Source organism: Bombus vancouverensis, chromosome 4 (assembly GCF_051014615.1).
Source record: "Bombus vancouverensis nearcticus chromosome 4, iyBomVanc1_principal, whole genome shotgun sequence".
NCBI lineage: Eukaryota > Metazoa > Arthropoda > Insecta > Hymenoptera > Apidae > Bombus > Bombus vancouverensis.
Genome location: NC_134914.1, coordinates 5510873 through 5527750, shown reverse-complemented (window position 1 = coordinate 5527750; position 16878 = coordinate 5510873). Strand labels below are relative to the sequence as shown.

At 39.2% G+C, this 16878-nt stretch overlaps 1 protein-coding gene across 1 annotated transcript; it reads right to left on the bottom strand.

The window, feature by feature from the left end:
* Nucleotides 1–5017: 5017 nt before the first annotated feature.
* Nucleotides 5018–16123, bottom strand: LOC117160913 (protein big brother). Its single transcript, XM_033342001.2, has 3 exons — nt 15676–16123; nt 14695–14886; nt 5018–7851 (listed from the first exon to the last, which is right to left on the bottom strand). Exons 1-3 carry the CDS (start codon nt 15865–15867, stop codon nt 7477–7479), a joined length of 759 nt encoding a protein of 252 aa, XP_033197892.1. The 5' UTR covers nt 15868–16123; the 3' UTR covers nt 5018–7476.
* Nucleotides 16124–16878: the final 755 nt, after the last annotated feature.

Genomic DNA, 16878 nt, shown 5'->3' with positions numbered 1-16878 from the left:
CAGGCGGAAAGGGGGTGATTCTACGCGAAAAAAGAAGTCGAAAATATAGAATAAAAATTTTTTTTTTAATTTTTCCGTCGAGACAACGATCTACAGTGAGATCCGTTATAACGAGACGTGATAAAGTGCACGCGTACCGAGCGAAAATTCAAAGTCGATTTTCTCGAAAACAAAGCCTCGAACGAAAAATTTTTATTCTATATTTTCGACTTCTTTTTTCGCGTAGGATCGCCCCCTTTCCGCTTGTACCACCAGTTACCAACCACCCTGTATATAGAACGAGCAAATACTGTTTACTAATATCTTTTACACGTTTCATTAATATATTCTGCACGTTTTACTTACGACGAAATAACGAATGCGAATGGTTTGTTGAAATAAACGAAGCCTTGTTATAGTATGTCGCCATCAACTGTTACCAAGGAGCCACGGTGGTCACCCGTGATCACCAATTAGATAAACGGTCCATCCACGGGGAAGAATATTGTCTTACATCATCAATTTATTATTATTTTGCCATTAGATGTTTTGAATAATAAAAATACTCCCGTGGTGTCCTGAGCGAAACATGTAATTTCGGCGTGGCAGTCAAAGTGTTAATCTAGCAATAATTGAATCTTTGGAAGTTTCAGTCTTCCGAGTATACGTATAACTCTGTTACATCATAGGCTTCGGAAAATTTCATACGTTTGCTACAGTAGCTCGTGAAAGTATTCCAACACCTGACGACACCTTTAAGGAAAATACTATGAATGTTATGCATGACATTGTCGCATGTTATTAGCACTCTAAAAAGAACTGGTTTGTTATGATTATATTGGTAAAATTTGAAAGAAATTTGAAAATTCGTAAAACACATAACAACATAACATAGAAGTTTTTCATGGTAAGTATTGAAATATCTTTATGAGTGAATGTATATTTGGAATACCTCTGTTTGGAAGAATGGAGAGGAAGATGTGAAATGAACGTAGAATGAAAGAAAGTTAAACGATCTGCTTTGAATGAATTTCGCGATCACGAAACGACTGTTTGTGACGTGTTAACTTCTGAACGAACGTTACGCGTGCACGTCCTGTCTTTTACGAGGACCCACCGCGTGGAATAAGAGAGCTCGTCCAGCGTGTTTGAAACTCATTCGAGTCGAACATCGACAAGCATGCAGGCATATGTGCTCATTGTAACGCGATAGACGCAGTCAAACGAGCAATCCCCGTCATGTTAAGCAGTTCTGGCGATATGGCCATCATTTCTCTGCAATTCACTACAGGCACGAGCATCTCTAAATATAGGAAACAATGAAAGATAAACAATTCTTACTTATAAATCGTGTACAGTGTCTCGAAAAGGTATTTGAACGCTTATTATAAAACACTTTTGAAAAATACAGCACAGTATCACTGCTGTAAAATCTGTCGTCAGATCCTACATCAAACACGAAGAAATACACAAAAACGATAAAACAAATATCAAGGTGCCTTATCTGAAGGATTACAATGACCTGCAAGGAAAATCAAACCATAGGCGTAAATTAAACCTGTAAGGGAAGATCATAAAAAATAATCGCTTACGTAATCCCATAGCAGGAGGAAAGAAAGAGCAGTTCCAAAGATTGAACCCTCTCGTCCAAGATACACAGTCCAGTAATCTGCAACCTGCGCCGTATCATTAGAAGATTACAAATCCTCGAGGACCCATCCTCCATCAGGTTATTCCTTCTCTTGCACGCGGCATTGGATTCCGCTTCAACGATCAGCACGACTCTCCGACGGGTTTCAACGACAACGAAGGAGATTGTGAACGAAGAAAGAAATAAATGGAACCAGGCAGATGCGTTTCTGTCAAAACACGCGCGACGTACGAGCATGGAAACGAAACGAGAACGAAGCACGAAGAGACTAGAGACAGTGTCAGGTTGATCGTGCCTTTAGCCTTGTTCTCGCGAGGACATGCTCCCAATCTGCTCGTATTTAGGGAAGACGTATGTCTACATTCCCCGCATCGTGCACGAAATTAGATTCTGGAATTGACTGTAAACGAAGCTACTGAGAATGAAACGGATTGGTTCGAGTACTAGCGAGTACATAATTAGCACCTGTTTTCAATATTCAAACGATTAACCATGATTAATCTGAAATCTATACGATTCATATATGATCGGCAATTTTTATACAAAATAACGTTTTCATAAAGTTATGAAATATGAATTGTTTCCTTAATAGGAATGCTAATGTGCTTCGTTAGCATTCTTACGATTTGTCTAAAGAAGCGTTATCGAAGAGCTCGCGCCTAACTTCCTGTGGTCAGTTGATAAAACGGTATCGTACCTCGTTACAGTTTTCCCAAATCACAGTCGTCGTTTATTAAGCTGCCGAAAGGGAACCACAGGAACCACGTGTTTCCGATAAAATTCTCTATTTTATTCTATATTAGAGTATTTCGCCAGACACGCTTGCTCGACAATATTCAAATTAAAAATAAAATAAACTTTCAAACCTTGAACGTTCAAATCTTTTAAATGAAAGATAAAACACCTTTTACGGTAAAGCAAACTTTCAAACTTCTAATTAACAAGCATTCAACAAAAAATAAAATGAACTTCCCAGTTTGCGATATTTTTGAAATTATAAGCGCACCGTTCAGAAATATGTCCGATAAAATATTTACAAGTCGATACTACTAGAAATCCATTTTCACGTAAATACACTTCAATTTTAAAAGCATATTTGGGAAAGGAAAGCAATGGGGCCTCCAGGAATTCGACTAGGGTGCGACAGAGTAGAATGCAAGAGGGTGGTTGGGCTCGTGTATCGTTTTGTATTTGCTGAAAACAGTCGTATTGTCCGCGGGAGGTGCGAGGGGTGAGAAAAATCGGAGACCCGGCGGGAAAGGCCTGTAGGCACTCGTCGCATCTGCCTTCGATTTATTTCCAATCGTAATTGATGACTCTTGCCCCCGGCACCATTTTTCGCTGGACCGATATTTCGAGTGGCCGGTTTGAAATGCACCCGGGAAACCGTGTCAAGATTTTGCATAATGGAGGCAGAAGTCACGCTTCTACCAATAAATTATCCCGCTCCATTATACGTGTATCCTCCACTAGTCTCTACTCTTCGATGATTTATTTTGGAGGACCATTTTCGAGTAAATAGACCTTCGTTTCAGTAGAACTTCAAAACGATGGTGTTCGATGGTGTTCGTTGTTATTAACTTCATTCGTAAGTTAATCCATCGATCCTTTCAGGAACGATGTTCTTAAAGCTACAATTATTTTTTATTTTTCAGTCATATCTGTTTGAAATTTTATTTTATGAAGTTCGTAGAAGTTGAAACGTTTATAACGTGTAAAGTAAATTTTCTTTTTTAATCCTTATTTTTATCGTTGCCAATTTGCTTCGTTTGGAGCGAAGTTTGGTAACAAACAGAACAAAAATGTCTCGAGGGAGAGTTTCTTGAGATCGAGCGCTAATTTTCCGTTGGTTTCGCGACGTCGAAGGACCGTTCGTGGGAAATGACAACGGTTCTTGTTCCCCCGTATCGGTTCTTCACGAGTAAGGCTTCTTATAAGAATTCCGACGGTCGCATTATCGTCTTACATCGAGTCAATACTTGTTTGATCGTTGTCTCTTTCGCCTGCTTCTTTTCGAAATTTCAATAACGTTCTCCTTGCTCACAGGAAACTTTCGGAAAATTTTGTTAATGTTGTTCTCGCTCGAGAAAAATTTTGGACACTGTTACACATTTCATTAACACGAAAATCATCAACTTCGATTATGGTATTAAACCGTATAAGATCGTTTGCGTTAACCTTAATAAAAACCTGTACGTGCTTCGTAATTGAGAGAACAAAAAAACTAAACTTTAACAGGTTTGATAGTTCTAGTGCAGAGAAAGATATCTTATATTCGATTTAAAATAATGTTGTAACCAATTTAGAATGAAGGAATTCGATGTTATACGATGAGGCGTTTAACTCGAAACAATAAAAGCAGATTTACCGGGGAGATTTCGGGACGATTTCCATTTGATAGGATCAACGGTGCGATACTGCTGTATTTCTACGCTTGAACGCCCACGGCATTATTCCAGAAAATAACCCCCCTAATGCAGCACCCCTTTGCTTCGTAAATACATGAGCGTTTACTATTGTGTAGATGCACATGTATACGTACAAACATATTGGAAGAAAGTATTAGTCGATCGAGCGGCTGAAATCGGCCGTGATTTCTTCGATCGGTCAATTGTCTCTCTTTTATTGCCTTTTGAACCATTCTGATATATTTACTTATGCTTGCTACACCGTGCATGTTCATACATTTTTCTGGAAGGGCGGGGGCGGGAGGAGGAAGAGGAGATTTCAATTGATAAAAATGCCAATTTCTGCAGAATTTCTCCAATACACTATTATGTATGATCAGTTCATTTTGTAATTTCCTTTCCGAATTCCAATACTCCACTGAAGAAAACGCTTTAGGAAGTCGTTCATACATATTCTTCTAGTTTTCATTTCATTCTTCTCCGATCAAGCTCGAACGACAATACGGGAATAGGTTCACGGTCGTCTCGAATGGAAAGTGTTTCGTCATGTTTTCACGGAACATTAATCAACGAAGCTATTTCGAACATTGAGAATAGCCAGCGAACGGCCAGCAACGCGTGCATCTCTTAGCATTTTCTTACCAGTCGATCGGAGAAACTTGCTCGTACAGAACGAATTTCTTTTCCTATCGACGGTTGGAAAGCGAAGAATTCGAAAAATGACATTCGGGGAAAAGGAATGAAGACGGTGAAGATAAAATATTGCAGGGAAATTAATGAAAAATGGAATGTTCCAGAAAATGGCGAATAAAGGTGTGATAAATATTCTAGAAATATGGATAAAGGATACGGCCAGGTATAAAAGTAAAGGATCTTTTCAAGGAAATAGATGAGTAAAGCAAAAATGAACTATTCCAAGGAAATCGATCGATAAGAGATGAAATAAATAGTGGAGGGAAAAAAACAGAGGTGCAATTAATGTTCGACGAAAATTACGTTTAATCGATAAACAGCTTTATACAATCGGTGCGTGAAAGATCGGAGCGCGATTTCCACACGGCCGCTCGTCACTTCTGGGTTTTCCCCAGCGTGATTCACGATGCCGCGTCGCGTCGTGGTGAACACGACTCAAAAGGGAGCACGAAGCCGCCGCTATAAATTAACCTAACTCTTTACAAATATGTACAATGCAACGGAAAGATCGTGACGGTTCGCGTGTATATTCGACGCATACGAAACGAAATGTCGGTCGACGACTCGTCAAATGTTCACTTCCAAGAGAATTCTCTTGTGAATCACACTCCTTGCTGGACATGACGCACTGATCATCTCTTTCCCTCCAGAATTCCAGCACGTGACATTTGCTTTTCGTTTCATCGCCCTTCCACCAATAAAAGATTCGTTACTCGTTGGGAAGACTGGAGATCAAAATCGTACGTTCATTTCTGATAAAAATTGAAAATATTTTGCTGTAATTCGAATACTGACGTGGAAGAGTGACATGTTCGCTGTTTGCATTTGCATAATAAAAACGCTAGTGACATCGAAATAGGAATATTAGTAATATCTCGTATGTTTTGCGATGTTGAGAAGACACGAACGATTCGGCTATTGCAGTCGTACTTGGATATCTTCAACAGCATTTCTTCAACGTGTTTGAAATAGAAATTGAAAACTAAAATATTTCTGCTGTGTAAAGCTGAAAAGAAGGTGAGTGGAACGGCTCGATCCCAATGCATTCGCATTTTCTAGTAGTATAAGTATAAATATTTTTGACCGAAATGAACACATCTTTTAATTATACTGTCTGATGAATGGTGTCGACAAAATATTCCTCTTGTCCCTATACCCACCTGCTATAGTCTTCTTTCCAGCTCTGGGTAATGTACATCTTTTAAATCGGAAATAGAACAGAAGATATGACAAAAATAAGTCCATTTTTCGTTCGTTGATTTTCTGACTTAAAATGAAATCACGAAGCAAAAGAAAATGTAAATAAATATAGAAGTTCAATAAATGCTGATTCTGTATATGGATGAATATCCGCATCGGTCGTGCGTTCTACATTGATATGTTAATCGGAGCAAAGACTCGAGGTTTCGCATGCGACGCCATTTATACTATTTTTCCCCGCTGGAAAAATCTTCATCGTATCGTCGGTAAGGACAGAAGATAAAAGGTACACGTAAACTTCGTTGCATGGCCTGGCAAATACGATAGAACAGAAACAATCGTAAAGTTTCTCTCCTCTGTATATAATCTTCCTCATTCCGCATTTTTAAAATCTTGACCTTACTTAATTCATGAATGAATTTCAATCCCTGCGGCTAAACAACACATCAACAAGGAAAGAAAGGAAGAAAATACATATTATCATCGTATGTACATAAGATCGAATAAAAATCTCAATTTTGCAATAATAATTACACAACTCTCTTCTTCCATTGCAATAAAATAATATCGAACGTAACGATATAACTGATCATTATCAAAGTTTAATAAAATAAACGGAGAGAAAAATGTTAAAACAAACATATTGCTGAAGTGTTATACGACGATAATAATAGTTCTTATTATCGTTAATTGTACATAGAAATTCGGTCTTGTTGCGTGGACTGCAATACTTGCGATGGCATGTTGGAAATTCGAAGATAGATGAGTATAACAAAGATCGATTTTCATTCGTGATTCGAATCAATACACGATTCTCGTCGTTAGTATTCTGTAATTAATATAACTAACTGTAATAATTTTAAATAAAATTCGACTGCAGAATTAATCTATGAGATTTTACCGACCCCCTAGAGATCCTCCAGAAACAGCAACTTGATGTGCGTGTTTCTCAAGAATCTCTTCTTGAACGATATTAACAAGATAGATAAACGCGTGTCACTTAACCTAATGATCCTGATCGTTGGATCGTGTTTGACGATTGATCGTGATTGATGTCTGTCGATTATAAAAGTTGTCGGAAATGATACGTCATCAACAGTGGGAAAAATCTGGTGACGAAAATTGTCAGGAGTTTCGAGAAACGCAAGAAGTTTTCCACGAAAAGTCAAAAGTATCGACACGCATTATTTCCAAAGAAATAACTTAATTCGACGCCTTAGAAATGTTCGACTAAAAGTAAAAATTCTATTGTTCCGAAAAATTACTCAAATCCAATAGGCTGGAAAATATTGAGTGCAGGTCGAAAACAGTAAATCACCACAAACAAATCACTACTAGCATCTCGCGATTCTCAATCTCGTGCAATTACACTCCAAAAAACGTGAATACCTTACGAACGCGTATCAAACCGTTAGCCACATTCCTCCCAAGAGATCTTTCGTCTCTCGTTTCTCCCACCAGTGTTCGGTTGGCTCGAGGACGATCCGGAAGTAATTCCAAATCGAAGAGGAATCAAGTGGTTTCGTTGGTCACTTTCTCGGAGCCTCAGTAGGCCCTCAATCTGACTTCCATCTCGGGATCTTGTCGGTGGGTAAGATGAGGCTCGATGGTTCCGCTGGTTCCAGAGCCACTTCCGGCCACGTGGTGGCTGTGATGACCGTGGTGATGGTGATGATGATGGTGATGATGATTCAAGTGAGGTGGTTGAGTAGCTCCACTTCTGTACGCCCTTTGTTTCTCGTCGAAATCGCGTACTCGTTGGTTATAACGTTCTAATTGGTCGCGCAGAAGAGCGTCTTCTTCAGCGGCGCGTTTCTCGTCGTACTCCAGACATCCAACACCGTCCAACCTCTCCAGGTCTATCCATCCACGCCACATCACGCACACACCGTTCATTATTAAGCGAGACCTGAGATGTACCTGTAAGCAAAATGACATTTTTTCGTGTTATATATTACACAAAGATTAATCCAAAACGATTAACCATCGACTTAAAGGACTGCGAGAGCATCTTAAAGATATCAGACGACAAGGGAATATAGAATTTTCTGGAAATTCTAACTGTGTATGATTAGAGGAACAAAAGTTATATGGAATTTTTAATAAATTTAGAAACTGACGGATGACAAATTTCAATCAAAAAAGTAGAATTTCTTAACAATTTTAATGGCACTAAACAAGAGCAGACGCTAAAGAAATATACATATAATTTTCAAGAAATTTCCAACACAAACAATATAAATTACATGCCAAACTGTTACATATATTTTCCCTATCTTTATTTTTAAGAATGTAGGCATGGTATAGCACCACATTTGCCAGCGATGATTCATGCTATTTCCCGGAAATCAGGCGTTCTTCCCGCAAGACTTTCGATTGTATTCGACCAGACGTCTACGTCTTAAACCCAAAGAGAATGGTCGTAATTAAAATACCAAGATTGTCGGTGTAATCTCTGCTGGAGCAAGAAACTCGTATCTACAACACGCTTGAAACTGTTCCGTTCGACCGTTAAGACGTAATCTTTGCTCCTTTTCCGTCCCTCGAGAAGCTTATACCTTCGATGCACCGTGGAAGGGGTCCATTAAGTCCAGCGATCCGCCTTCGACTTTCAATCATGTTTTTCTCCCTCTCCCGCTCTGTGCCGTGAACGTTTCTTATTTCCAGAGAACGATTACGCAGATTGGAAGGTACAAGCTCCGAGGAGAGATGAAATTGCGAGGTGGACGATGACTAGCGGAGCCGTGACGAGGACAACGAGAAAATCGGCCTTTTCGATTTATCTAAAGTATTGGGTTGCTTGAAAATTTCACAGTGATCCTAACAATCAATATCAACCTAGACGAGGATCTCTCAAAACCCAATATAATATAATATGATATATATATATATATTATGCGTCACCTTTTGTAACGCAATACGAAAAAATTCGATCTCTGTAACTATAAAACAAATCTTTTCTTTAAAGTGAAACTTATTTCCTTAACATTATTCTACAAATTACCATTATTTTTGTTTATACTAGCTAGCAATAGAAAAATTTCGTTCCTATGTTCGATCTAAACTTCGAATAAAAGGAAAATATATCTAAGATTATTTTAAGAAGCGTTACAAACATATTCGAATATGTTCGGATTAAAAAGATTAATAATTTTGAAATTACAGAATTAAAGTTGAAAACGTGAAAATATGGTAGCGACTGCTCTTCGGTTTTACGGTTTAGGCACGACGTTGACCTACGAGCGATTTGCGCGAAGTAACAGGGACGGAAAGGAAGAGAAGGGTCGAACCGTCGGCCCTCGAAAAAGTCGAAACGGCCAATTATCTCTGCCTTGCTCAAGAGGGTTATTTTATTTCCTGGCAAATGGTTCTGTTTCCGGTCGTGTTGTAAAATTTAGAAACTGTTACGGAATCCAACTTCTAACCGTGAAAAACCAGACGAAGCTTCTTCTGTTCTCTCGAACACACTGCTCGAAATAATCGGACTCGCGTTTTCCATGTCATTTTGATTTTCATACTCTTCTCATAATTGGTACAGTCCAGAAATATTATCAACTTTGTCGAAGTGCAAGAATGACAACTACAGGTTGTACATTATTTAACGACGAATGGAAGAAATGGAAAAGGTTTTTGACAAATGGGGCAGAAAAATCGGTAAGACGAAGAGACAGGAAGGCGTCGAACGAGAAATCGTCGTTATTCGTTTCGCCTCCAGTTTCTTCTTTCATTGAAACATACAGCTGGTTGTCGACGCGACGTAACAATGTAACCGCGCAGCATGATGCTCTTTATGCAATCATAATCGAACCACGGGAGCCATCAGCGGGCGGTGTGAACCTCGATAGACCCGATAATCGAATCGTTTGCCGCCTTTTCTGAAAGACGACTGAATTACTCCGTAATTTGCGCGAGATAGCAAAAAAAAAACCTTCGTCACAGGGAAACTTCCAGATTGCCTTAGGCAGGAGGAAAGTTGAAACATCAGGAAATTATGGAAATTCTGATTACGCATAACTAATTTAGAAGAGAGATAAAACGAGGAATCTGAATAGCGAAAGTTGCGAAAGAGGAAAAATAAAATTAAAATTATTGAAGATACGAAACACGAAGAATACGACAAAGGATACGAAAGAAAGACTCTAAGAAGAAGAAACAAACGAACCTTAGCGCAACTAAAGTAAAATCTAAACCAGAGGAAATACGTCGAGGAAAGAACTTCGGGAAACTTGTTCGTCGAAGCTTCCAAAACAGACAGATCGTGTGACGTCAAATATCATGCGCAATCGTAAAAGTATTACTCTACACAGAGGTGGTACGACTCTGCGTACAAATCGTTGTCTGACACGTAACGGGTAAGTACAAGATTCGAAGGACATATGCGATTCACGTATCTCTCTCGTTTCATTATAAATTTCTATTTAGCCAACTCTCCCACCAACATGTGTGTTCATATCACGACATCACGTTTTTTATTCAGTCTGTAAACTGTAAACCATACTCGACAGTTGTCCAATGCGATTATTCAATCGAATAAAGGTCAAGAAAAGAACCAAGACAAGCGAGTAAAAATAGACCCTACCTGACAAAATTGTTTTATTTCATATAAGATGTTTTTCTCAATTAATTAATATTATTCGTTTGTAAATTATTATGCACGAGCCCCAATAAACGGAAGATTATTGTACAGCGAAAGTGTGGAATTTTGCCGATAAAAGGGCTGAAACGAAATAAAAAACACGTGTAAAGGGAAGGGAAAGAAAGAAGAAGTCAAACCGACAAAACAATTTAAAGAACAACCGTCTTTAATCGTCGCTATAAGTAAGTTTCTCACGCGAACCGGAATCGTAGAAAGAAAAAAACATGAAAAAATCCATTCCACACCTTTCTCTTTCTGCCCGCCAGGGGCGTGACCCATTATCGCCAGGATAATAGGCTGCGATATTTAAACTGTAACGCGTGTCTCGTTCACGACTTTCGGCGAGCAACCCTTTTGTTGACTTATTTACATATTATACGATGGATGACGAGAGAGAAAGACAGACAGAGAAAGGAAAAAGGAAGAACGAGGTTGAAATGAAAAAAGCAAGATGTAAAATCGACCCGACGCGGAACGAAAGGGGTGAAAAATCGGGAAAGGGTGGATGGCTGGCATAGCTAAATATCCCGAGACAAACGACCGGCTATTTCGATGGTTCTTTTGTTTTTCGGTAGGCGTAGCCGTTTTGCCTTTTTGCGCGCGGTCCACGTCCAGCAGTACAATGGGCAGAACGAGAGACATTCGTCAACGCAATCCTGCCGGAAAGGAGAACACCGTGATGGGGCATACGGTCAGTGTGTCGGGACCTTCTGTCTTTCCTCGAAATGTATCGTTGTACGGTCGTTTTTCTTTCCTGGTACTTTGTTTTGTTTTCATTTAGCTCACTTTTACGAGGAAAGAAAAATCGGAGATCTGTGCAAAAAAGGAGCCATAAAATAACCTTGGGAACTAAGTAAATTGCGTTGACAGCTTTCTAGTACAGAAACTGGAAGGAAGGAAACTCGAAGACCATTTGGAATTATAGGGGAAGCTTTTATGGTTTGAGTTTGTCGAAGTAAAGCGTGTCGTTTGATCGAGTTTTGGCTCACGTTGTGTCTCGCGAAATTTTACGATTGGAGAAAAAGATAGAAGATACCGTTCGAGGAACTGTAATAGTTCTCTGAATTTATATTTACACCAGTGAAGGGACTACCGAGTATCCTGGCAGAGATGTAAATCATTTTAACCTAGGACAGTGCGTTTCGATTTCGCTGAGAAATTTATGTCCTAAATTCTAATCCTAATTCCAATCACGTGTCTCTGCCAACTCAGCTATCTATTCAGTCACCTATTTCTAACATTATTAAACTCGAATTAACTCTTCAAGCGTTAAAGATAATTTACTTTCTGCTTTTAGAATATTAGGACCGGACATTAAGTTATTCCTCGTTCATTTTCATCTCAGCTATTTCTGATAGATGGTAATTCCTTGTTACTCGCAATTTATCCAAATTTGTTGGATTTTGCGTTAATAAAATTACGTTTTCAAATCATTTTTAACGGAATATTATATTTAAATAATAATAGAGCCAAGCGTTGATCTGTTCCAATAAGCGCGAATAAACGAGATTCCACTGTATATAAACACAAAATTCCAAAGATAAAGATTAACGACTAAGATCAGATTGATCGAGCAAGGAAGAGCACGTAAAACGAGCGTGAACTGTCGAGGAAAGTTCGATAAGATCGACGAGAAACGACGAGTTCCTAGCGCACCCTTTTATTCATTTTGCCGGTCTTTATCGAGCTTTATCTAGCTCGCGAATCTCTCCCTTAATTATTTCCTCTCTACGGGGAACGAGAAAGAGACAATGGTGGACACGTGCAGCCGTGCGTCGCTCTTTATTACGCCTCTTTCTCTCCTCCGCTCATTGTCGATTAAAACAAAACGCTGGCCGCGGGCAGCCGTGTAAACAACCAGGCAATTCCTCGTGTCTCTCTCTCCTTTCTTTTTATTTCCAGTAGGAAAATAATGAATCGTTAGCGCGATTCTATGCTTCGTTGCCTGATAGCGGAGCGTAAACAGAATCTAGAGACGATGATGGCTCCGTGGGATGTGGATGCCGCTGTGATTCACTCGTGATACGAAAAGTTTAGGATTGTTCGCGATGGTTAAAACATCGAAAAATGTTGTAAGGACTTGAAAGGGGATATTTAAGATTTAGTGAGATTCTGGCTCCTTTTGTATAGTATTGTTAAGTATCGGCACTTTTTGATATCAATAAGGAACCAAAGTCCCCTAATTTTGGGACCAAAGCAGCCGGCATTTTTCGATAGAGTAATTTAAGTTCGTAAACTTTACGTAAAGGGTTGAACTGCGCCTGATACCAACATACACCAGACACTGACATTTGGTCACAACACGTTGGTGCTACCAGATGTAAAAGTGTTAACATCGAAATTCTTTGAAATAATGATGCATTGAATTACTCTCGAATCAACAATCGTATAAATGTCGAATCATTGTTGACTGAGTAGCAATATATAGAATTTATGTGAAATCAATAGCAACCCGATATTAAATTATTTCGAAATTTCTTGGAAATCAGCCATAAATCAACACATATTCAGTATTGCAAAAAATTGTAAACGTTAAGGTCCGACAGGAGCGAAACATTGTTACTTTCGATTTCTCCAAAGCCGAAAGTGGCGAAGAATTCTATCGGAGGACGCGGCGTTCGCCCTTCGGAAGATCCCAAGAGAGACGGAGGAAGATTTATGACCCATTATATACCGGGTGACTTGTAAAGCGTCCAGGCATCTGGTACGGATTCTCGGGTTGTTTGACGGACTTGAAAAAACGCTAATTGCCTCCAGTAGCTGTTAATGGGATCGCTGAATCTCTTGATTTCCAAAACTCACGCGGTATCGTCAATCTTAAAGCGCCTTTTCAAATGCCCTCTAAACTTCAACTCGTGATGTATCTTTTAATAACACTAATTCGTTGTATTCAACAAGGTATTAGGTGATTAGGTAAAACTGTAAAAGGGAAAAGAAAGAAATGAAACGAAAACTGACAGAGGAAGAAGAGATTTGTAATATTTGCACGCGTGCTTTTTAGAAAATGGCGAATTCGCGACGCACCTATCGATCGCGATGGCGACGCCTCGACGCCCCTCTTTCGGCGCCGGCGTACAAGGATACGAGTCCTTTTCAGTAGCTTGAAAAAGCCACGCAACGCTCATCAGAATACAAACGCGAAGATTATATAAACTCTATTATATAAAAAAAGTATGAATATTGACCTTTCTATAGCTGACCCTTCGAACACCAAATGTTCGTTAGACGAGACATCGAAAAACGACTCCTCTTCCTTGGAGTTTTAGAATTTTCCTCGGATCATATTTGTTAGTTTAATCTTTAGAGCAGCCATAAATTTAGTCGCCGCGCTGTTACGTTTTAAATCTTGTTCACCGTCCGCAGGGATGCCGAGTCGAGAATTTCGGGACCGGATGTCTGCCGTTCTGCCGAGAATGGTGACAAGGTGACACTATTGTTCGGGAGGTAAAGACGGATACTAAATTTCTCGTGATGGCGACGCTACATCCCGGGACATATGACGCCAAGGACACGAAAAACTAGACCTTCTGTCCGAGCTCGTTTAATGACCTCCCTCACATTTGTCAGCTCGGAACGGACCAATTAAGGTGACAATCGCTGTTACGAGTGTAAAGATACGCTACCACAAACGTAGGTAGGTATCTGCTAATCGTTACAAATCACTGGAATTGCTCAATTATAGTTCACGATGTTTCTTTGTCGATTTATGTACGATATTAGTGATATATAATTTGTTGTAAACAAGATTGAACATAGGAATGTTTAAAATTCTATATTTTAAGTACTACGTTAGTTTAAGATTTTAAAACCACGAAGAATTGGAAATAGCTCGATTAAAGCTCAATTAGCTACTCTATTAGCTAACTATTTAATTATTATTACTCTATTAGCTATTTTAATTTCTACTTGAACACTTTTAAAGAGCCTAGAACTCTTATCGATGTCCGTCTACCGCGCTGTTACAATCATTCGTTACGTCAAGTGTACGAAATACTTTTCGATAAAAATGAAAATTCAGGGGAAAGGAATTGAAAAGGAAGAAAAAGGTGAAGTTCCGCGTAGATCGGTTAAAGATGCAGAGATTTATAAGCGATTTGAGGCAAAAGATTGAAGAAATATTCACCGACCTTGCCCCGTTCTTTTTCAAAATCGCAGTCGTTGATGTCACCGCCGTAATTTCCAGATGCATTGCCAAAAACGAGCTGGAGGTTTGTTCCAGTCGCGGCGAATGCGATCTCCGTATAACCTTCCCGACAGCCATTTTGAAAGCGTACCTGACGTTCTTCGACTGGTCTATCTCGGTATCCAGTGTATCTGACCTGGACAAGCAAAAATTCGGAAAATTTGTCTGATAATCATTTCACTCGCAATTTCTATGATTACGCCAAAGATTAAACCAATTTCATTGCGCTATATAATTCGAAATTTACTTCGATTTGTAAGTAGTGGGTATGATTCAGTGGCGATTCTCAGAGATTTAAGTAACCGTCGGAAGCGGATGAAATCAGCGGCGGGAATTAATTCGCTAGAAAAGAGAAACGCGTAAAATTCAAGGAAACGATATTCTTTTTGAATGAGTCATTTGAATAAACCCAGTTGGCTATTAATTAACGGCACGGTTTCAAGGATAATTTCAATTTGGAAGATTTAACTATTTAAATTATCCAGATGATTCGCGTATAAATACAAATTTGATGAATTGTATGAATCATTGGAGAACTGGATTTGAATATCGAGTAAGCTAATGAAACTAGGTAGCAGGCAGAAGTAAACGAAGTATCCAGAGAAACTTTAACAATCGACCATCACAACAATCAATCGATCATGACAATGTTAAGCTTCGAAACGTGATTTATAGTGTTCGTAGTATTAGTGGTAGTATTTATAGTATTAATGGTCTGAAGTTACATGATTTTTTCATTTACTTCCAAATAAATAAACATTCTAATTATCCAAGTTCATTAGCGTTTTTGCTTCGTACGTTCGATCTGTTGTCCACGAATTCAGCTTTTTATCCGAATCAATTTGTAATTTCGGTTTTCTATCTACCGTTTGCTTGTTAATGATATTATCTAAATTAATAAATAAACAAATAATCCTCGATTTACCTCGCTTTCGCGACTCAATCTCCTGAACAGTTCCTCCGTTTCGAATTTGGCCTTCTGATTCGGCACAACCTTGGGCATCTTGAAGAGGAACCTGGGCCGTTGTTGTTCAAACAAACCCATGCCATCGAAGGGAAGCACGCTGACACCCAGCCCTCCAGCTCCACCCGTGTGTTCGCTCATAGTGTGCATCATTTTGCACGGTTATTTCAAACCGGTAAATCAGATCAATTTACAAAGATCGATCGATCCGATCGAGCAATTTTATTTACACTCTGATGGAAACAACGTTAATTTAGTTGTTGATCGGTTTGTTGTATGTGTTCGCGATGTATACGCTTTTGATGACCTTTCACAATACACCAGATTGTTGAGAGAGAAATTTACACAGAGCACCAAAATCCGCGCGTTCGACTGCGCCGTGTGGCGTCTCAGTGGAGACTAAGGACAATCCGGTGGCAAAAGCTGCGGGTTTCCTAGTCCTGATACAAGCCACGCCTCCGACCTGCCTCCGTCTCCCCCACCACGTCCCCCTTCGAATCGCTAAAGGGTGAGCTTACGAGGAAGGAGAAAACCCACCCTAACGCGTCTATTGCGGGGTTCATCCTGCACGGAGGGTAGAAAGGTTACGGGGTGACTCTGAAATTGCGTTACGGGATTTTGTAGTCGTTCGTACGTTACGCTGCCTGATACAACAATCTTATAGAATAATTTATCATTTATCTAATTACGTATTAGTTATTTAGTATAAATTCTAAGTTTCTAGGATCGAGCTCCATTGGACGAAACAACCGTTTTTTAAACGTATTTCGTTGGATGGAAGATTGAAATTACGAAATTTCTGTTTATCGTCGAAACGAGGCGTTAAATTATACGTAACAATTGTAGAGTTTTTTTTTTATTATTTATTTATTTATTTACATTTTACAATTTGTCCAGTAGGACATTTGGTAAAATATTATAGCTTAGTGATATAGCAATATAGCATGTGGATGGCTACCCCCAGTGGGATACCGTCTTCGAATTTGATTGATTTATTTCTTTAGTGTGATGAGTGTTTGTATGTTAGGTTACGTCCTTTGTGAGATCTGTTGGGTGTTTCCTCTTTAATCTTCTTTTTATCTTTGATGCGCCGAATTGTAGAGCGTAACACGCTTTTACTTCAGAGGTACAACAGAATTTTAACGATATGCTACGCACAAGTCC

Bases quoted from the DNA above. Each gene is read 5' to 3' on its own strand.
- LOC117160913 (XM_033342001.2), bottom strand. From the start codon at position 15,867: ATGATGCACACTATGAGCGAACACACGGGTGGAGCTGGAGGGCTGGGT. The intron at 14,887-15,675 runs GTAAATCGAGGA...TTGCTTGTCCAG, and splicing joins GATTGAGTCGCGAAAGCGAG to GTCAGATACACTGGATACCG. The intron at 7,852-14,694 runs GTCGGTGAATAT...TTTTGCTTACAG, and splicing joins TTGAAAAAGAACGGGGCAAG to GTACATCTCAGGTCTCGCTT.